The sequence below is a fragment of the Lissotriton helveticus genome, chromosome 5_1, assembly GCF_964261635.1.
Source record: "Lissotriton helveticus chromosome 5_1, aLisHel1.1, whole genome shotgun sequence".
Lineage (NCBI taxonomy): Eukaryota > Metazoa > Chordata > Amphibia > Caudata > Salamandridae > Lissotriton > Lissotriton helveticus.
This window is the reverse complement of record NC_136065.1, coordinates 1,677,630,430-1,677,652,704: the sequence shown is the minus strand read 5'-3', so window position 1 is coordinate 1,677,652,704 and position 22,275 is coordinate 1,677,630,430. Positions and strand designations below refer to the sequence as shown.

The 22,275-nt window shown below is 45.9% G+C and overlaps 1 protein-coding gene across 1 annotated transcript in view; it reads left to right on the top strand.

Annotated features, from left to right (window-relative positions):
• The first annotated feature begins 633 nt into the window (after nt 1–633).
• LOC144755715 (dehydrogenase/reductase SDR family member 4-like) overlaps nt 634–22,275 on the top strand; it is a 76,067-nt gene continuing 54,425 nt past the window's right edge. Inside the window, exons 1-2 of the mRNA XM_078644902.1 lie at nt 634–806; nt 6,584–6,761. Coding sequence (XP_078501028.1) covers nt 661–806; nt 6,584–6,761 — 324 coding nt within the window. The 5' untranslated portion in view covers nt 634–660. The remainder of the gene's footprint in view (nt 807–6,583; nt 6,762–22,275) is intronic.

Sequence of the window (22,275 nt, the reverse complement as noted above, 5' to 3'; positions counted from 1 at the left end):
TCTGTCAATCCTTGTGCCATGGTGCGCTGTATTGTAAACACGGCGCATCCATTGTGGCGCAAGGGTTTCTCAGGGTAGCGCAGGGAAAGTGACACTTCTCTACAGATGCGTCACCTTCTTGTAAATCTGCCCCTTTGTTTTTATTCGGTTTGGCTTCACACTGGTTGTGGTAGTGGGTATATACTTCTTGTGAAGAGTCACTGGTCAAAAAGCAGACAGTGCGTGAGTTATTGAATTTGATGTATTTATTTTATATATTTAGGATGGTACTTTTGGTTATAAGAAATGAGAGTATGAGGCGAGCTCTTTGGCTAGTTACTAAGTCTGATCCTGCGCACATCCGCAGTCTTAACTAAAAATCGTAAAAGGAAAGTCAAGAAAGAAGTCTGTATGGGGAGTGAGCACTCTTTTCGATCAGTTGACGTGTTTGACAGCCAGGCTGGGTGCGTCAGAGGTGTGCGGGGTCTGACTGAAGATGCGCCCTCCCTTGCACCCACTGCTGCCATCTGAAAACGTGTCTCTCGATGTCCATCTGCCCCAGTCCGTGGTGTGTCTGGCACACCCGCTGCTCTCGCCTAGAGTGTCGAGCTGCAGCCCCACTGATCTGACATTTTTCTTATCTTCCAGTTTTGTCATCTCAAAGTAAGGAAGCAGAGGAAGATGTTTTCATGGGCAAGAGCCAGTCGCTTGGTCCGAGTTCAGGTGATCCGCGCCCCAATTTGTTGCACCCCACAAATCAGCACCACAGCAGAGATCCGAGGACCCCACACACAGAAGGTGGCGATCCTCACAGGCTCCACTCATGGGTGAGATGACTGAAGTTCAATGTGAACAAATTCCTTCTGCGAGGAAATAAATGCCATAAACGCTCAATAGGATATTCTGCCTGCACTTAGTTTTGATTTCGTGTGGCATGCCGCGTTAGAAGGGGTGGGATGTGGGTGTTGGAATCTGTAATATGTGTGCCTGGCAAGGCTGGAAGGCTGCCAACGGAGGTTCAAAAAGACTATGGGGCATATTAGCAAGGGCAATATCGCCGCTTTAGCTGGACTTTTTCCCGCTAAAGCAGCGATATTTTTATCGCCCTATTAGCAAGCTGTTGCTTACAGCAGTTAGCGACAGCTTATAGGCGATAGCTACAGGTTTGGGGCCCGCTTTGCATGTCAGCGATATTTATCGCTAATGACATGCAAAGTGGGAGTACCCAAACTGTTAGCGACTGAAAGCAGTCGCTAACAAAGCTATCGCCTATTAGCAAGGCAGGCGAAGCAATAAAAAAATTCGCACTAAGCGCGAATATCACCAGAACCTAACGCTTGCTCAGACCAGGACTTAACCTGTATATCCAATGAGAGGTGGATATTCAGGTTAAGTCCCCATTAGCGTTAATAAGAGAATATCGCTGAATTCCCAGCGATATTCTCGCATTGAGCCGCTATCGCCGGATATTTTATCGCTTTAGTGATAAACGTTGCTAATAGCACGTTTTCTCTGCAATATTATCCGGCGATAGACGGCGATAAACAAAAATGCGCTAAGCACATTTAGGCGATAATTATCGCTATTTGTTGCTAATATGCCCCTACATTTGTTATTTGAGGTTTTTCTTTTCTATGGTTACCTCATAAACCTGTCTAGTGTCGTTACCCCCTTTTCTATTATTTACGGTGAAGCCTTACAATGAATAGGAGACTTGGTATAGGATGCTTTTGGCACGTGCAGCCACAGAGGAACGTATCTCTTCTCACAAATTGTTGGAGTGGGGTGGGTCTTGTTTGATTACGTCATTAGGAAAAATTCTGATCGGAAATGGGCGCATGATTACTCTTGTAATGGAGCATTTTAAATTCCATTTCAGGAAACAGGTTTATTGGTGATTCAAACGAAGACAATACAGCAGCCTTAAAAACTTTAGCAGCGAAATACGACATTGACAATCTCAAATATGAGCAGCTACTATAATCAGATTCTCATGTAAACTAATAGCAGATCTCAGTTTAAATGCTTCGATTAATATTGTGAAAGCGAAAGAGAAGACAATTCAGAGAAGCTGTGGAAGAGATTAGGTGGTCCAGAAAATCCCATAATTAATGCAATCAGCAGGAAAGACTTTCAGAAAACAGAAGGAAGTTGGAGTCAATAACAACCCAGTGCGGAAGTCTTCACTGTCACGTTAAATCCAAACACTCTCCTGCAGTTGATAAATGCAGGAGGAAAGGTCTCTTTAAGAGGATATTTAGAGGGGGAAAAAGTCTTAAAACTAAAATAAAAAATGCGGTTCTGTTTCCTGCTCATGGGCCATACTGTACATACTGTAGCATATATTGGATTGAGACCATCTGGCTGTAAAGTCAGCTTTGGATGAAGTGCCCAGTCTAAATTTATTACACAGATTTATCGCATCCGCCATTGCAGTCCAATCTGCATAATCCTCTTTACCTAGAGAAGTTTTATAACAGAGATACAATGGGCCTTGACCTACATATTAAGTTGGCATATCATAAAAACAACTGGCTTAGAATTTAATTTGAATGGTCATGATCGTTTCCAGCTTAAACCTAGTTGGATCAGCCCAGAGTTCATATTGTCCTAGATGCAAAAGCAACATACACCCACCAGCCACCCCGTTAAGTTGTTGGTGCCCCTCTGCCCTCTGCATCTCAATTACATCTCCCAACGACTGATGGTAAAGGAGGATCTGTTTGACTATAATTTTGCCCAGAATAGAAGGGGGTAATAGCACCTCTTTGCCTAATATTAGCAGCACCAAGTACTATGCGCAATAAAAACATACATGTAGGTTGTAGGAGGCAAACCAGCCTCAGAAAAATATTTAGAGAATAAAAACGGAGATTTCAGATTAACTCCACATGACAGAGAGACCCTTTATGTTTTTTTCTCTAAAAACGTCCATCACTGGAAATAGACACCCAGTACCAGGTTAGACCCACCTGCCACCACCACATTTGATGTATTCGCTATATAACATTGGCACTTTCCTGAATCTAAGCATTCCATGTTGCTTCAGGCTCAAACTAAAACTGAGATAGTAATATTCATAAACCAACGGAATAGGCTAGCCTAAAAGCTTAGGAAACCTCTTCAATTCATATTTACTCCCTATAAGTAAGATTTTACCTGTTGAAACATTCAGCTGAGCCAAGGCTCATATGATTGAGAATAAGCAATTACGTGTCTCTCTTCACCAGAGTTTACCCACTCTGTTGATCCAAGGGTTCCCTGAGGCTGTACAAAGCGAAACAAAAGGGGATGATGGACGGAGCATTTGAGCAAATCAAACACTCACCCCCAGTCAGCTGATCTGGGTTTAATCCATCACCATTCTTTAGCTCACTCAGCCACCCCAGTTCAGACATGGCCATATGCAAATCAGTCTGACCCTGTGCCTCATGGGAACAGTCCAGCCCGAACTGCCAAGCCATGTCTTCCCTGGACCGGAAACAAGCATCCTGGGACCGGTTTCGGATTCATAATCCTCATCAGCCAGGCTATCTTGAATCCAGTGGCCAAGTGAGCAAGGGACTCACGTCTGAGCATACCCTGCCAACTAGGACTGTTCCCATGGGGCAACAGGGTCAGAGCTGATTTGCGTATCGCCATTGTCTAACCCAGGGTGGTGTGGAGTGCAAAAAAACGATGGATTTGGGCCCAGATCTTTTGACTGGGGGAGTGTGTGACATTGATCCACATTCAGTCCATCACTTGTTGTTTTTGCAATTGCCGCCCTAAGTGCGCTGGGGATGCCCAGACGTGGGTCCCAGGCACTCCACACCACTTGGAGTCAAGCTAGCCGGGCTGAAGAGAGGTGTTACCTCGAAACCGGTCCGGTCCTCGGATGCTTGATTCCGTTCTGGGAAGGACATGGCTTTTGTAGTTCGGACTGGACTGTTCCCATGGGGCAACAGGGTCAGAGCTGATTTGCATATCGCCATTGTCTAACCCAGGGTGGTGTGGAGTGCAAAAAAACGATGGATTTGGGCCCAGATCTTTTGACTGGGGGAGTGTGTGACATTGATCCACATTCAGTCCATCACTTGTTGTTTTTGCAATTGCCGCCCTAAGTGCGCTGGGGATGCCCAGACGTGGGTCCCAGGCACTCCACACCACTTGGAGTCAAGCTAGCCGGGCTGAAGAGAGGTGTTACCTCGAAACCGGTCCGGTCCTCGGATGCTTGATTCCGTTCTGGGAAGGACATGGCTTTTGTAGTTCGGACTGGACTGTTCCCATGGGGCAACAGGGTCAGAGCTGATTTGCATATCGCCATTGTCTAACCCAGGGTGGTGTGGAGTGCAAAAAAACGATGGATTTGGGCCCAGATCTTTTGACTGGGGGAGTGTGTGACATTGATCCACATTCAGTCCATCACTTGTTGTTTTTGCAATTGCCGCCCTAAGTGCGCTGGGGATGCCCAGACGTGGGTCCCAGGCACTCCACACCACTTGGAGTCAAGCTAGCCGGGCTGAAGAGAGGTGTTACCTCGAAACCGGTCCGGTCCTCGGATGCTTGATTCCGTTCTGGGAAGGACATGGCTTTTGTAGTTCGGACTGGACTGTTCCCATGGGGCAACAGGGTCAGAGCTGATTTGCATATCGCCATTGTCTAACCCAGGGTGGTGTGGAGTGCAAAAAAACGATGGATTTGGGCCCAGATCTTTTGGCTGGGGGAGTGTGTGACATTGATCCACATTCAGTCCATCACTTGTTGTTTTTGCAATCCCCTGAGGCTGTACCCTCTCTTTCTCCTCTTGATGATTGTCAGCAAGGTGTTGTAATGATCAAGGGGCTGAAGGGCCTTGAAGAGGAGTCTGGGATGACAACCGGGCATTTTATGGGGACCTAGGAGGAGGGGATAGATTCAGTGTTTGCACCTAGAATGGTAGAAGGTCTAATGAGGGTGAGGAGTGGCTTGGGCCCGGCGTTCTTCCTTAACCAAATAGGAGACTCACAAGCTCTCACAGACCCGGGGCTGGCTTGGTCCTTTCCAGGAATGCCCTGGAAGCATTGCTTAGAATGGCCACTGTCTACAGTCATGAAATCCTGCAAGGTCCATTGAGGCTCTGGGGATGGCAGTTATGACTGTGCAAAAAGGCCTGAGCTGAAGCATCCACTCAACCAGCTCTCAGTGCTGTTTGGAGTTCTATATTTCATTGGTTTTCTCTGACCTGGGAATCTATTCCGGCTAACTGCTTCTTTGGCCGGGTGTCTCTTAACCGCATGCGTGTGGCGTCTTTTTTCGCGATGTGCGGCTTTTTTTAAAAAGCCGCGTTACATGACGAGCTGAGCTCGTCATGAGCATGGAAGGGGTTAAAGGCTGAGAAGAAGCAGAACCAGGGGGTTTCTATCGGGTGAGAGTTCACAGCTGAAAGGCTGTGTTCAACTGCAGCTGAACTAGGGAGGCTGGGGAAGTATAAGGCTTTTAAAACTACCAACAATTCTCTTTGCCACCCCAGGAATGTGAACTAAGGTCACAAGACCATATCACACTTACAGAAGATGAGCAGTGCCAATGGAGGAACATGAAGCCAGGAAGTAAACAGCGAGGGAGGTCTCCAAGTGGAGCCTGCTCTAAAATGCGTTCCAAGGCGGAAGGAAGGAAAAAAAGGGTGGGGGAAAACTGATGAACCTCCCAGAAATACTACTTGTAACCTGGTCACAACTCCTTTCCAGTCCAAAGTTAGGTAACATTGGAGCTGTTCGACTGAGAAGAGGCCTTTTGTGTGTGTGCATTCCACTATAATGACACAAAGATATAGGGCCCGATTCAGAAAGGTAAAATGAGGTGAAAGTCTGACTTTACAGCTTTCAGTATTCACAAAGGGCAAGGGAATGTACTACTCGTAAATGCCCTTTGTAAATACCGAAAGTCATAAAGTTCAACTTTTGGTATTCACAAAGGGCATTTATGAGTATCAAATGCCCTTTGTGAATAACCAAAAGTCTTAAAGTTAGACTTTCGTCTCAATTTGCCTTTTTTGAATCGGGCCCACAGATGTTATTATAGCTGACTGATGTATCGATGGTGAGTTTCAACTAGTCCAGGCTTTGCAGCCAGAGGCACTATGCATTCCTTGACGCGTTGACCTATACTCCGAATGTAAAAAGTGACAGCACTCTTGATGAATGGGAAGCAATAAAGTATGGATGTATGACATTACAACGCATGCTTTTACATCGCATGCTTTTACATCGCAGTTTTTACAACGCATACCATTACAACGCATAGCGCTTTGGGGTGCTGGATAGTGAATAGTTTAATTTACTATTCCAACTCCAGTCCCCGTGGACACTAGGGAAGGTGTTGGATAGTAAATTAAATCTATTCCCTATCCTAGAGCGCCCCCCAGCGCAATGCGTTGTAATGGTTTGCGTTGTAAAAGTTGCGATGTAAAAGCACTGCGTGGTAAAAGTTGCGTTGTAAAGGATGTTTCCCATAAAGTATAAATGTGATTGGAGACATAAAAGAGAACATATGAGGCAACTTACCCCATATGCGAAAGGCGTGCAACCCTTAATTCTCTCATGATCACGCAAGTGGCTCATGGCTCCTGTTTGCTCTCTTCCAGGATCGGGTTGGAGATCGCCCGGCGGCTGGCACAGGAGGGTGCCCATGTGGTGGTGAGCAGCCGTAAGAAGGATAACGTGCACCAAGCAGTGACGGAGCTGAAGGCTGAAGACCTGAGCGTGACAGGGGTTGTGTGCCATGTGGCGAAGGAGGAAGACAGGCAGAGGCTGGTAGCAACAGTGAGTGATCTGCTAACTGCCTTGGCATATCTGAACCATTTCCCATATATTTGGGGCCTGATTAAAAGCTCTATTTGAGGGAGCTCAGCTTTTTTTCCCTTACCTGTGAGCAAAGGGTCCAAAGAGATTTATTTCCTTTTAAGTTCATTCTAGTACTGACCTGAGGAACCTCAACCGGTACCCGGCCCTGCGACTGTACTGTGTGAAGATCCAGGCACTACCCCTGGAGGCAAGGAAAACAGACCACAAAACGTTTTGTAAGACCCAGTTCATAAGTAACCCTGGGCGAAGCACTACGCTACGCTCGCGTAGTTTGCGAAGTTTGCGCAACTTCGCACTACGTGAGCTGCACGTAGCGTAGTGCAGAGTTCATTTTTTGCTTGTTCGCGGTCCTCAACATCATGTCCGCGACCGCGAGCAAGCAAAATGACATCCCGGCGAGAGTCTCAACACGGGGAGGTCAGGTTTCTCATTGCGAGTGGTCGTGCATGCTCGCGACCGCTCGCGATGAGAAACTACCAGTTTGCGTTGAGAAAGCTGCCGCTTGAGTAAAAATCTACTCGAGCGGCAAAAAACTACAGCTCGCACTGTGCAAGATGCCGTTTTCAATGATTGCACAGTGCCGGTTGCTTGTTCGCACTGTGCAATCATTGAAAATGCATCTTGCACAGTGCGAACATGCTACTACGCAGCTCGCGTAGTGCTACGTGAAGTTCGCGTAGTGCTATGTGAAGTTCGCGTAGTGCGAAGTGCACTTCGCGTAGCTTCGCGTAGTGCTACTTCCCGAACTACGCCCACCCTTATTCATAAGTGTAGCTCCATTGAGCCTCAATACCAAGGCTTGCTGGAGGAAGTGCTGGGAGCTATGCATCTTATGCTCAATCAAATGACCCCATGTTCGAGGACCCCTGAACCCCGCACAAGCCAGCAATGGTGTCTGGTTGTATTAGATTGCAGAATTAATGTATTCTTGTATCTATGTGTGTTTAATACATAGGAGCAGAAATAGTATAAGAGTTTCAGTATTAGTCTATAAGTGACCTTGGCTAACCTCCATTACATTGCAAAAATCCACTTTTAGGCCCTGTGCAGTAATCTGGCACAACTATTATGAGGTGCCTAAAAGCGGCTGTCTTACCTCGCCATATGGAAGTTTTAGCCCTGCATGTAAGCATGTAGTAACTGTACAAAATCTGTTCCTAATTTCCCTATTATAGTCTTGTAACATCACAGTTCAATGGTTACACAACATCATATCAATACTCTGCTGTAATAAGCTATTGAAGATGAATTGTGATGTACCAATAACAGCAATAATCAGTTCAAGCAGACAGCGTGAATAACAGGTCACTAAATGAAATTAACCCTTCACTGCTAGGCCTTGCCCCCCCTTCCCCCCCCCCGTGCTTTGCCTTTTTTTGGCTGTTTGGGGTAGTTCGCGCTTAGCCCCTGTAACTTTTTGACCACAGGAGATATCCACGCCAAATTTGCATCCTTTTTTTCCCAACATCATGGGAATTCTATAGGTACCCAGGGTTTGTGGATTTCCCTGGATTTGACCCAGAAATTAGCCAAAATACAGCTAAATTGTGGTTTTTTTTTGAGAAATTGAAAAAAGGGCTACAGATTAAAGCGCCTGTTTTTCCCTGCAAACGGTATAAAAAAGGGGTTGTGGTGCTGCAATCACCATCTTCCCAGCTTTCAGGGACAAACAGACTTTTGTCAGAAATCCAACATTTTCTATTCAGTTTTGGCATTTTTCTGGGACATAGCCTATTTTTGCTATTTTTTGTGCTTTCAACCTCCTTCAAGTTAGTGGTAGAAATGGGTATGAAAGCAATAATGGATACTTCAAAACTAAACATTTTGGAAAAGTAGACAAAATTCCGAATTCAACAAAGGGTCATTTCTGTGGATCCTTCAAGGTTTCTACAGAGAAACTGACAGCTAAATATAGGAAAAATTGAAAATTAGTTGAAATGAACAGCCTTTAGTGTCAACGTTTTCACCTGCAACTTCTTTTAGTTATGACAGCTGTTTAAAAGTAATATACCATTACATTTGCTGGACCTTTCTGGTTGTGGAGATATATAGGACTTGTGGGTTCACCAAGAACACGACGCACCCAGAGCCAATAACTGAGCAGCGTCTTGCAATGGTTTTTTATTATGTGCCGGGTATATAGCAAATATTTTGGGAAAATGTATACATGGAAAAATAGGTATGAAAGACATCTATGTATTTCTGAAATGAGAACAAAATATAGAGTTTAGAAACAGTAGATATTTGCACATTTCCGAAATTAGGAGTACCCATTCTAGCATGAGAATTGTAGGTCAGTTTTTACACATTGTCTTTCATTTGGAAGGAAGAAATGCATCGAAAGTCAATAGGTAATAACAGTTGCTCTACAATACTGTATTACCCTAAGTCTCCCGATAAAAATGGTACCTCACTTGTGTGAGTAGGCCTTGTGCCCACGACAGGAAAAGGCTCAAAATGCAACGTGGACAAACTACATTGTCACAATGAAAAATGACAATTTTTTTGCAAAGTGCCTAGATGTAGTTTTTGAACCCTAGCTCTGCCTGCACCTAGGAAAACCTAGCAAACCTATACATTTTTAAAAACTAGACACCCAGGGAAATCCAGGAAAGGGTGACTTGACTGGATCTCACCAGGTTCTGTTACCCAGAATCCCTTGCAAACCTAAAATGTTGTAAAAAAAAAACACATTTTTCACACATTTCTGTGGTGGAAAGTTCTGGATCTGTGGTGATCCACAAAATTCCACCGACCCCACGTTTCCTAAAGTCTTCTGAGAAAAATGGTACCTCACTTGTGTGGGTAGGCCTAGTGCCTGTGACAGGAAACGGCCCAAAATGCAAGGTGGAAACACTAAATTTTCACAGTGAAAAATGACCCTTGTTTTGCAAAGTGCCTAGCTGTAGTCTTTGAACTCTAGCTTTGCTGGCACCTAGGGAAATCTAGCTAACCTATACATTTTTTTAAACTAGACACCCAGGGGAATACATGATGGGGTGACTTGACTGGCTTTCACCAGGTTCTGTTACCCAGAATCCCTTGCAAACCTAAAAAAGTGTAAACAAAAACACATTTTCCTCACATTTCTATGGAGGAAAGTTCTGGAATCTGCGTAGATCCATAGAATTCCACCCATTCTGCATTTCCCAAAGTCTTCCAAGAAAAATGGTACCTCACTTGTGTGGGTAGGCCTAGTGCCCGCAAGAGGAAGCGGCCCAAAACACAAGGTGGACACACTACATTTTCACAGTGAAAAATTTCCCTTTTTTTGCAAGGTGCCTAATTGTAGTTTTTTAACCCTAGCCCTGCCGGCACCTAGGGAAACCTAGCAAACCTATAAATTTTTGAAAACTAGAAGCCCAGGGAAATTAAGGATGGGGTGACTTGACTTGCTCTCACCAGGTTCTGTTACCCAGAATCCATTGCAAACCTGACAAATTGTAAAAAAAAAACACATTTTCCTCACATTTCTATGGTGGAAATAGAAAAACCAGCATAATCGTGGGCGCCTAGTAGACTTTCTGCCCCCCGTGGGCAGATCTGGGGCTACTGCCCCCATCTGTATCCCGGGGTGTGGCAGAAAGGCTGTGGCATCTGATTTGAGGGAGTGGGGGCATTGGCATGCCCAATCTGGGCAACCCCCACCCCGAACTTTGGAGAAAAAAATCCCTGGTGGCTAGTGGGCTTTCTGACCCACCCCGGGGGGCAGATAAGGGGCTATTGCCCCACCAGCCTCTCAGAGGGGGCAGAAAGAGTTTCATTTTTTAGGGGGTTGGGGGCCTTGACATGCCCATTCTGGGCAACGCCCACCCCTACCTATATAAAAAAAAACTGGTGCTTAGTGGACTTTCTGCCCCCCGGGGGCAGATCAGGTACTATTGCCCCCATCTTCCTCCTGGAGGGGCAGCAAGTCTTTAGTTTTATTTGGGGGGTGTAGGGTGGGGGCATTCGCTTGCCCATTCTGGGCAGCCCCACCACGGGCCTATAAAAAAATAATCCCTGGTGTCTAGGGTGCTTTCTGCCTACACTGGGGCAGATTGGGGGCTACTTCCCCCATCTTCCCCCATGGGGCAGAAAGACTGGAATTTTGTGGGGGGAATTGGAATGCCCATCTTTGGCAGCCCCCACCCCTAAATTAATTGTTAAAAAAAAACTGGTGTCTAGTGGGCTTTCTGCCCCGCATTTGCACCCAGAGTGGGCAGAAAGACTGTTAATGTGCAGGGGGGTGTTGGGGGCTTTGGCATGCCTATAATGGGCATCCCCCACCCCTAATTTACATAAAAAATGAACCCCTGGTTTATAGTGGGCTTTCTGCCCCTCCAGGGGCAGATTGAGGGCTACTACCCCCATCTGCCACTCAGGGGGGGCAGAAAGACTGGAATTTTGTGGGGGGAGGGGTGGGAGCATTAGCATACCCATATTGGGCAGCCCCCACCCTAATACCATAAGGAAACAATACAATTCCTTGCATCAAGTGGGCTTTCTGGGGCAATCCCAAAGCAGGGATCCACTGGGGAGGGGTACCATTTGAAAGGGGAGATTCTCTCCTTTCCAATGATACCTCTCCCGTCTTTCTACATGTTCAGGGGGCTCAGATAGCCTCCTGAGCAAGTAGTAAGTGAAACTGAAATGAGCCTAAAGACTCATTTCAGTTTCGGTTTCTGTGAAATGACATCAGCTCGACGTGCGCACTGATCATCAGTTCACTGAAACGGCTGGGGGGCCTCGGGAGCTGAGGACGCTTTTCCCCAGCTCCCAAGGCTTTGGGGAAGAAAAAGAAATGCCTCTGCTGTCTGCAGCAGAGGGATTTCGTGCCCCTGTCCTCATTACGGAACGGTTCCATCATGAGCACAGGAGCACTGATGCTCATGATGGAACCTTTCCGTCATGAGCATCAAAGGGGTTAAGCAGTGAAAGGAATATCTAGCTTTTCAGCAGTGTGTATTCCGAGCTATTTTACCCAAAAATGTCACTGCATTACCTAGCAATTATAGCAATATATACAGGGCAAAGTACCCTATTCAGGTGCATTATAAATAAATTGCAACTCATCGAGGATGTCTGTGACCATATGGAGGAATGAGGCCAAAGGCTCAGTTTCGCTAAAAGGTCAATGAACTTCGAGGTGACTTGAAATATCCTTTTAACATATGGTAGAGTGTATTTTATTCCCTATAATACATGGTTACACCATCGCTGTCCAAAAAAGCTTACATCCTAGGTGTCTTGAACCTCCATGTGAAAGAGATAGTACGATTGTAGGCATGACAAATAAAAGCAGAACCTGAGGAGGAACAGAGGGCAAAAAATTATGTATTGGGTTGCGTCCTAGAGTAAATATTAGTGACTGAGATTAATTTGTCCTTTCTAACCATCGCTTTCTCTGTATTCTTAATTGTAGCACCCTAAGATTTAAAAGAAGGCTGTAGCTGATAAAGAGTGGTAACACGCAGATACCTTCTTTTCTGTAATAAACAATATCATGCAAAAAATTGTTGCCATATATATCTGCTTTTATTGATCTCTGTTCATGCTAGAAAAACAGATTGTAACAATGAAAAGACATTTCTCATTCTCATCTAAATTGTACCTAAACCAATCAATGAAAAACAGAAGCACTTAACATCACATTTGTTTTCAATATTCATTTTCTTTTGGTAGCCCGCTCAACCATCATTTTTAACAAATCGTACTTCCCCCCAGGTTCCACCAGTCAACTCAAAAACAAACCAAGAATGAAAATCTCTGGTAAACAATTTTTTTACAGAGGTGTATTAAGGGGCCAGGACAATTAAGACTTGCCCCATAGGCAAATACATGCATGTATGCGCTGATAGCCTCTGGCATGGAAACATTGTTCCCACATTCCTGTCAGAGGGTGGACCAGCACTTCCTTTGGGGATATCGTGTCATTTGTGTTCCCATTCCAAATAGATGTATTGTTATAATTGACTTATGCTACTCCTTTCCCTAGCTGTGTCTTCCCTGCTGCTCAGCCAGGATGGGTGTTAGAATGTCTGACCTCACGGAATGCTTGAGTGCTGGCTTGTGTGTGGAGTGTCAGTTGGTGGATGCAGGCTGAGCGGCAGGGAGGCTACTTCTGGTAGGGCTACATTTCCATCTACCTATCTTCTTCTAATGATCTTACCTTGTAACTAAGCTTCAATAAATCCAGCATGTGTTATATACTTGACTCATAGACTTACCATTATACTCAGTGCTTCATTTGTAAAAACAAAAGTGTACATGCTGAAAATTTTGCTAAGGAGGCCACCGCTCACGTTGAGCCCCACTTTCAACACTCTCACTGCCTCAGTCTCTATCTTCTAACCTTGATCTGTTGTCTGTCCCCTAAGTCTTTGCTCTAAGAGTCTATCCTCTCACCGCTCTAATTGTTTTCTATCACTTTTGTCACACCCTGTATTTCTGATTTGCCCTCTATTCATTTTAGCCCTGCCCTTTTTTCTCTTCACTTTTATCAATGCTCTGCTCTCTCCCCTCGATCCTGACTCTTTACTATCACTCCCTAGCAGTGATTAGCTGTATCTCCATTTTATCATTTGTCAGCTTTTTTTCCTCTGTCCTATCCTCCACATTCTTTTCATTCTATCTTCTCTCTTCTTCACATCATGGCTGCTTTCTCTTTGTATCTGATTTGCTCTCCTCCTTTTCTTCTACTTTGCTCCATTTTATCTCTCTCCTCTCTTGTTGTTTCTTCTCCTCTCTACTCTTGCTGTCTCTCATCTCTAACACTGCTGCTGCCTGTGACCCCTGTCGTCAGCCTGTACATGTCCCTGCTATTTTGAACTCTGCGTTTTCTTGCGGTCATTCCTAAAGAAGCGGAAGATGACGTGTTTTACTTTCTTACCTATACTGAGTGCAAAAACAAAATGTACACCAAATGAAAATGCTTTTTTGCATATATTAATCAGTGTGGTATGACTGGGTTTATTGCGGAACAGGTGGCTGCTTGGGCACAGCAGGTCATGTCACTGCTAGTGCTGCCTATAATTAGTAGCTCCAGGGATGACTACGGCAGCGCCATCCACTGCTCATCTTGCAGTGATCCTGCCTGCTACAGGCATTGTGCCCAGCAGTAATGCTGCAAATGCCGGTAAGTAAGGCTGTGGTGCCTACTGGACTCACTCACGGTCAGCAATTACCATGCTGGGGTGCAGCGCAGAGATTCTACTGGTGACGCCATGGCGCACAAAAGTTGTGTTGGGCCACAGCCGCATCGAGCACATTGAGGATAGCAGCAGGGCTGCCGGATATGATACTTTGGCTACGCAACAAGTGGAAAGTCCACACTTACTTTAATTTATTCACCCTCAAGAGCCCTTACTCCCAAATTCCAAATGCGCACTTGCAGCTTCCTTGCCTCAAGTCCGTCATGAGCCAGCCCCCAGCTACAATTATCCAATGGGAGGTTAAGGCTCAGGCAGTGGCAGGGTGCAGCAGACTAGGGGAATAGAATGCAAGCCATAGTTTGTTGATGAATTCTTGGATTTGCGATCAGCGTGATGACATCATCACTAACGTGGTGATACCCAATCATGCCTGCCTGGACAGGCATATGCCGGCCTGCCTATGAACATTTACCAGCCAGTCACCATGCAATGTATGTTATTCTTTTTATTTTGAATTGAACAATTAATATTGATACCACCACCTGCAGGTTCAGAAATTGTAGCCCCGGCCTGTGAAAGAAGTGCAGGTGCTGAGCACCTGAAAGCACCTGCTCAAATTAAGCACTGAAACACATTTTGGCGATGATTTAAAGAACCTATGCGTTGAAGAAGGAAATCTGTCTGTTAAAGGAGCTAAGGAATCAAGGAGCCTGCTTTAGTAATTGAAACACGTTAACTGAAACTTAAAGGAAACGACAGGGAATGCTTGAGTGCTGGCTTGTGTGTGGAGTGTCAGTTGGTGGATGCAGGCTGAGCGGCAGGGAGGCTACTCCTGGTGGGGCTACATTTCCATCTACCTATCTTATTCTAATGGCCTTACCTTGTAACTAAGCTTCAATAAATCCAGCATGTGTTATATACTTGGCTCATGAACTTTCCATTATACCACATGTGTATATTAGTTTTTTCCTCTAACCCCTTTTAGGTCCTGGCTAAGAGAGCTTTAGCTGTCTGTAGGTAAGACATATTGCTTCCAATACATGACTCATACACTGGGCTCTGGGTCAGCCTCTGGCCCCTGATTAGATGACTTCAGAATCTATCTCACCTCCCACCTCCTGATTCTATACCGCCCTGCCCTGGAGCATTACAGGCTCGCAGTATTCTGGCATCCTCCCGATGCTGATGTCAAACTTGCTTTGAAGGGCTTGGGAAGCACTAATTCCCTTTCTCTCTGCTTTGGCTGCCCCCTCACTTCCACCCACACTCCCCTTCTTCCCTCCAGCATCCATCATCCATTATCCACCATTCCACTAACAATGACGCGAGTCATCGCCTGCGAAGAGATATCCAGAATTATGTACCACTTTTACGAAGATTACAGACACAGATACTGGATATCAAGGATCTGATGTACAAAGGTGTGGCGGCCTGTGCTGTAGTTTTCCATAATTGCTGAAACGTCTGTGTGACAAAATGGACAACACCAGCGCACCCCTGCGAAGAATTCACTTTACAGCTTCTTGCAGAGCGTGCAGAATTCTGTCGTGTTGTGTCACCAGTGTGATGTTATTGAACTTATAGAGACCTCTAGTGGACTATTACTTAACTGCATCGCGGTAAAGTTGTGTTAAGGTGAAGACAGTATGCACACTCGTTTTCAAGCAAACATTCATTAAAAGCCTACCTCTGTCTCTAACCTTGCCAACAATAAGGTATTTTTAGAAAGTACTTTCAACTCGTTAACCTTTGATCTACTAGACTTCTGAGTCGAAGAAAAGAGAAGGGCACTCACCCGGATCTAATAAGTTATGTCTTTGTAATTAGTCTTTGTACTTCTGTTGATTGATTGATTGATAAAAAATTTATATTGCGCAAGACAATAACCCGAAGGTATCAAGGCGCCTAACAATAACATCAGAAGTCTGAGTCAATCATCATTACACATAGGCCTGTAAGAAAAGGCGGGTTTTTAGAGCACCGCGAAAGGTCTGCAGGGAAGGCAGGGACCTAAGATCCAGAGGAAGATCGTTCCACCATTTGGGGGCTAACGTGGAGAAAGCCCTGCCACCCCATCTAGCCTTTCGCACACGAGGGGCTGAGAGAAGCAATTTCCCGGAGGAACGCAAATTCCTTCCGGGGATGTAGTGGGAGATGATAGAGCCCACTCCAGAGTCACTGTTCTCTGCGATGGCTCTATATGTCATGCACAGGACTTTAAACCGTACTCGGTACTCCACAGGAAGCCAGTGCAACATTTTTCTGGCTAAAGTGGCCGAGGAACGTCTGGGAACATCCAGAACAAATCTGGCCACAGCATTCTGGACAACCTGCAAGCGCTGCAGGAGGGTCTTATTTAGCCCCGCATACAGCGCATTGCAGTAGTCCAGGCGTGAACCGATGAGCGCAACCGCAATTTGCTTTCTGGACTGCACAGAAAGATATTTCCTGATCCTTCGCAGGGTATGGATAAGGCCCCAGCAGGTGGAGATGGTCCTACTCACCTGTCTGCCCATATCCAGGGCAGGGTCTATCATCACCCCAAGATTTTTCGCAGATGTAGTGGGGGAGGGACATACACCTAGCGAGTCAGGCCACCAACTGGAGGACCAGATATTTTCGTTCCCACCAAACACCATCACCTCAGTCTTCTCCCCATTCAGTTTGAGGGAGTTCTGAATCATCCAGTGTCCGACCGCCTCCATACAAGATCTAAATTTGGAGACGGTCTGCACATCTGAATGGGAGAGAGAGACGAGTATTTGGGTGTCGTCAGCATAGGATACTACCTCCATCCCGAAAGTTCTTATTAGTCTGGCCAGTGGGGTCACATAGATGTTAAATAGGGTCGGGCTAAGAGCCGACCCTTGTGGGACCCCACAAAGCACAGGCCGGGATGGAGATAGAAACTCACCCATCTTGACTCTTTGTTCCCTCCCAGTCAGGAAGGAAGTCAGGAGATCTAAAGCTGCGCCTTTCACCCCCACATCCCCCAGACGAGATGAAAGAACTGAGGGTGAGAGGGTATCAAAGGCCGCAGTTAGGTCTAACAGGACCAGGAGGGTAGTCTGGCCACTGTCCACTGTCGTGCGGATGTTATCGAGCACGACAGTGAGGGCCGACTCGGTGCTATGATCCCTCCTGAATCCATGCTGAGAAGAGTCAAGACAACCCGAGCTTTCTACAAAAGCGGCGAGATGCTTGTTCAGATGTGCCTCAAGCCTCTTCGCAGGGGCGGGAAGCAGCGAGATTGGGCGGAAGTTTTTCAGGACTTCCGGGTCAAGGGAGGCCTTCTTTAGCAGAGGTTTTACTACTGCTTTCTTCCATTCCAAGGGGAAGACACCATCTCTTATTGCTAGATTCATGATTTCCAGCAGTGGTGATAAGAAGGACTCCTTGCACTGCTTGATGATTTTCAGAGGGCAAGTATCCAGAGGGGAACCGGATTTGATCTTATTAAGCAGAGCTTCAAGATCCTGCGGTTCTAGTGGTGGAAAGGAGTCCAGGGTGCTTAGTGGAGGAGCATCGAGGATGGTCAGATTCTGCTGGGCCAGGGCATTAGAGACACTGATGCCCGCTCTTTGTTTCTCAAGAGCTTGGTGGATATCCAATATTTTTGTATGGAAGAATAGGGCAATCCTGTCGCATAAGTCCTGCGAAGGAATAACAGGGTCAGGAGTTTGTAGGTCGACTAACGCGTCGACAATTTTGAAAAGCTCCTTCGGGGAGGAGAGCGAGGTGGTCAGGGTTACAAAGTGATCTTGTTTAGCCTGCACAATCTCAGCCTTATATTTCCTGACAAGGAGTTTGTGGGCTTCTTTATTCTTGAAATCCCAGCTAGAGTGCCAGAGTCTCTCCTTCCTCCTCACTTCTTGCCTGAGGAGCCTGAGGGAGTCGGAGAACCATGGAGCAGAGGGTCTCTTCCTTGCTCGGCGTCTGGTCTGTATGGGAGCTAGTTCATCCATAGCTTCGGTGACAGCCTGTTCAAAATGACCAACTGCGGTATGTACATTATCCATACCCGTGATAGAAAAGCTAGCAGCCCAAGGCGCAAAGGAGTGGCTACTGATATCCCTAAGGTTTCTAGACGTAACCATTACATGATTCCCTTTATTACTTCCTTCCCTCATCAGGTATTCCAGATGGAATGGAACTGCGAGGTGGTCGGACCAAGATAAATGCACCGGATCCTTGATGGTAATACGATGGTCATTCGAAAAAAAGCCATCTAACGTATGACCTGCCCGATGAGTCGCCCCACTAACTCGCTGCATAAGCCCACAGGAAGCCAGAGCTTCAATGAGTCCTGAGGTGTCAGAGACCTCCTGTCGTTCTAAATGATAGTTAAAATCACCTAGGATGGAAAAATTTTCACGACCAAAGTATGGTTCCAAGGCCTGAAGAAATTTAAAAGTAAAATCAGTTCGTGGACCTGGTGGTCGATACAGTAGGATTCCATGGAAAAAGAGACACTGTGCTTCCTTTATGGTGAAATAAAGGGCTTGAAAACAGTCCGGGAAATCAGGAATGGGTACAGTATGACATTGAAGGTGGTCTTTATAGAGAATCGCTATACCACCTCCCACTCGACCCTGTCTGTCCAATCTAGTCAGGCAGTACCCATCAGGGACCGCTTCGACTAGGTCAGGGCCAGATGAATCCTTGGCCCAAGTTTCAGTGATAAACACTAGGGTAGGTTTTCTATCTAAAACCATTTCCCTAAACATAATCTTGTTTTTAATAAGGGAACGAGCGTTAACCAGGATACCTTCTACTACCGTAGTTGTAGGCCCAGTAGCACCAGAGTACCCAGGAGGAGAAAGACGAAGGGGATTGACAGGCCTAGAATTAGTAGAACAGCCACAGCGCAAAGGACGGAATAGATCGTCTGGTTCAATAGAATGCGTACATCCTAGTCTGCGAGGTTTTAAACGCAACATTTCCTGACGAGAATAGCTAAGCCGAGAAGATGTAACAGCGGCAGAGTCCAGAGTCCAGCCGTCCAGCGCGTCCTCAGCGCGGACGGGCGCAGACGGGCTGGACTCTGGCGTGACTCCGGCGTCACTGCGGCGCCCACGATGCGCGTACACGCTGCGCGTCGTGTCCATTTAATTATAAAGGGCTCTAGCGAGTCCACGTGATTGGCTTCAGCCAATAGCTGAGGAGTCCTACTTGGACCCACCCAAGATGGCGCCCCAAGTAAACAAAGCGCGGGGACCGGCCCGCCCAAATGGCAGTGATAGCGGCGTAATACCGCTGTGCAAGGAAGCGATCCGTGAGATTAGAACACAGGTAGGGGAACTATAAAATTATTAGCAGTACTAAGCTATTTTTAAAAACAGGGGAAATGCGGCTAAATTAGATTACATAAACGACAAAAAGAGGGTTGGTTAAAAATATCCAGTAGCAGCCTGCTTCTTACGAGAAGCACGATGTGCACAACGAAATCAAACAGAGAATGAGCCTCTCAACCTACCCGCTTTAAGTAGGACACCGGAGTACAGCCTCTAGCCAGTCCACGTGATTGGCTTCATCCAATAGCTGAGGAGTCCTACTTGGACCCACCCAAGATGGCGCCCCAAGTAAACAAAGCGCGGGGACCGGCCCGCCCAAATGGCAGTGATAGCGGCGTAATACCGCTGTGCAAGGAAGCGATCCGTGAGATTAGAACACAGGTAGGGGAACTATAAAATTATTAGCAGTACTAAGCTATTTTTAAAAACAGGGGAAATGCGGCTAAATTAGATTACATAAACGACAAAAAGAGGGTTGGTTAAAAATATCCAGTAGCAGCCTGCTTCTTACGAGAAGCACGATGTGCACAACGAAATCAAACAGAGAATGAGCCTCTCAACCTACCCGCTTTAAGTAGGACACCGGAGTACAGCCGTTTTGATAAATAGATCTTGGTTCAAATACAAGTAGAGCTGGTCCAAAAATAAATGTAGCACATTGGTAGTCAAGAGTTTATATTTTTCACATATTGCATGCTATCGCAGCGTCCTGGAAAGTATTTAAACCACATTCAAAAGATATAAAGAGGGCAGGGGGGGAAGAGTGAGCTAACATCATTCACAATGAGCCACAGTTATACCCGAATGCCAAAAACGTGCACAGTATGCATACTTATTAACTAAATACCTAAATGAAACAGAAAAGTACCACACATGTAGAAATCAATAAGTACAAAACATCAATGCAGAAGTTTGGTTCCCCAGCGGTATACAGCGCCAGGATGCCACGTAACGAGGTAACAGTGCGCTTTACAAGTATACATACATTACATTACATTACATATCATGCCAGACACATGTTTATGAATAGTGCATATGTCATATATCCTGGGTATAGTCAACATATAATTCAAGAACATTTGCATTTTTCATCTCGAAAGAAGAAGAAACGTGTTCTCTTGGGATGAACAACGCAGGCATCCTGGTATCGCTTTATTTCCGAAACAAACCAATCACACTAAGCAGCTCTGAGTCCATTCAATGAACTAGTGACTTGTTTAAATCCATTCTTTGAATTGCACAGCTTTCCACAGGACTCATATTAACAATTGTATTTGAAAATATTACTTGTCACATTACCCCTCATCTCTCTCCCAGTCACGTCCCCTACAGTATGAAGGATGTCAGTATCTTCAGGCAGGCACAATAATGACAAATCTTCCTTTATAAAGCTTTTCGTTTTTCCTTTCAATACTTGTATGCTGCCCTCCCAGCAGGGCCGGACTGGCTTCCTGGCGTTTTGGCCTGCTGCCGAGCTATGGGCTGATTTCGTTGATGGGGACCTACGTGTGCTGAACAAAATTCGTTTTGCTTTCTTTATTTCGAAGCACACGCAGGTCTCCATCAACGAAATTAGCCCCCACCGCAGTGACATCAGCCCCCAGCTCGGCAGCATGCCAAAACGACCGGTAGGCAGTACGGCCCTGCCTCCCAGTCACCTCCCATCATGTAAGCTATATATAGGATAGGAGTATGCTAATATAGCTTTTACTGTTTGTCTTTCTGGATCCAGATTCTGTTGTTCCTGGCGGGAAAAAATAACTAAATGATGGACAGATGCCTGTGACTGGGAATATGGTGCTGGAGCAGATGTCTTCAGGACTCGTGCACCATGGTGCACTCTCTTCTGCATGAAATAGTGCATGCACTATTGACATTCTGTTTTCAGTGTTATTCTGAACAACTTACAAGCTCAACTTCGTCCACAACAAATTCAAAAACATCTTCAGCAACTTTGCACCCCAGAGAATGTATCGCTTATCTACCCACAACAAACCAAGACGGCCACCTGACTGAATGGACAATCCTAACCAGAAATGACACAGCGGCATTCATACAGACCATCCACTCATCGGCCCCAATAGATCCATGTCCCAACCACATCTACAACCTGGGAACATCGCCAATCAGCACCACCGTGACCCACATCATCACCACCACCATGTCCACCACTTTCCCAGATGAATGGAAACTTGCAGAAATGTACGCCCTCCTCAAGAAGCCACCAGCTGACCTAAATCAACGTAGCAACTTCCAAACCATCTCCCTGCTTTCTTATTCAGCCAAAGTGATTGAGAAGGCCATTAACAAGTAGCGCACAACCGACTCTGAACTTCTCCATCTTCTAGACAAGAATCAGTCAGGATTCAGAAACAACAGCACCAAAACAGAATTAATTGCAGCCACAATGGCGTTCAAAACATCCTGGACTGAGAAAAAACAGTGGCTCTCATCTTGCCCAACCTCTCCACGGCCTTCAACACTGTGTCCCACAACACCCTGACCAAAAGACTCCATGAGATTGGCATAAAAGAATCAGCTCTCAAATGGATCTGTTCCTTCCTCACTGGAAAAACCAAAGGGTTAAACTGGCACCCTTCAGATCAGAGACCATGAAATTCATATTTGGTGTCTCACAGGGATCGTCCCTCAGCTCCAGTCTTTTCAGCATATCCAGGACACTGCTCATCCAAACAAAAGACATCGTGATAATCTCCTATGCCAATGACATTCAACTCATCCTCTTCCTGATTGACAAATACAAACACTACCAGCATCAACTTCACAAACTGCATGAGCGTGGTAGCAGATTGGATGGGAGCCCACTGCTTGAAGCTTAACTCCAACAAGACAGAAGTACTGGTCTTCGGTAACAAAACCTCCCCATGGTGTTCCAACTGGTGGCCGTCGGAGCTAGGAACAACACCCACACCTACAGACCACACAAGAAAACTAGGGATCATCGTAGATGACAAGCTCAACATGATAGCTCAAGTGAACGTGATGTGACATTCTGGTTCCACATTCTATGCATGTTGTGAAAGA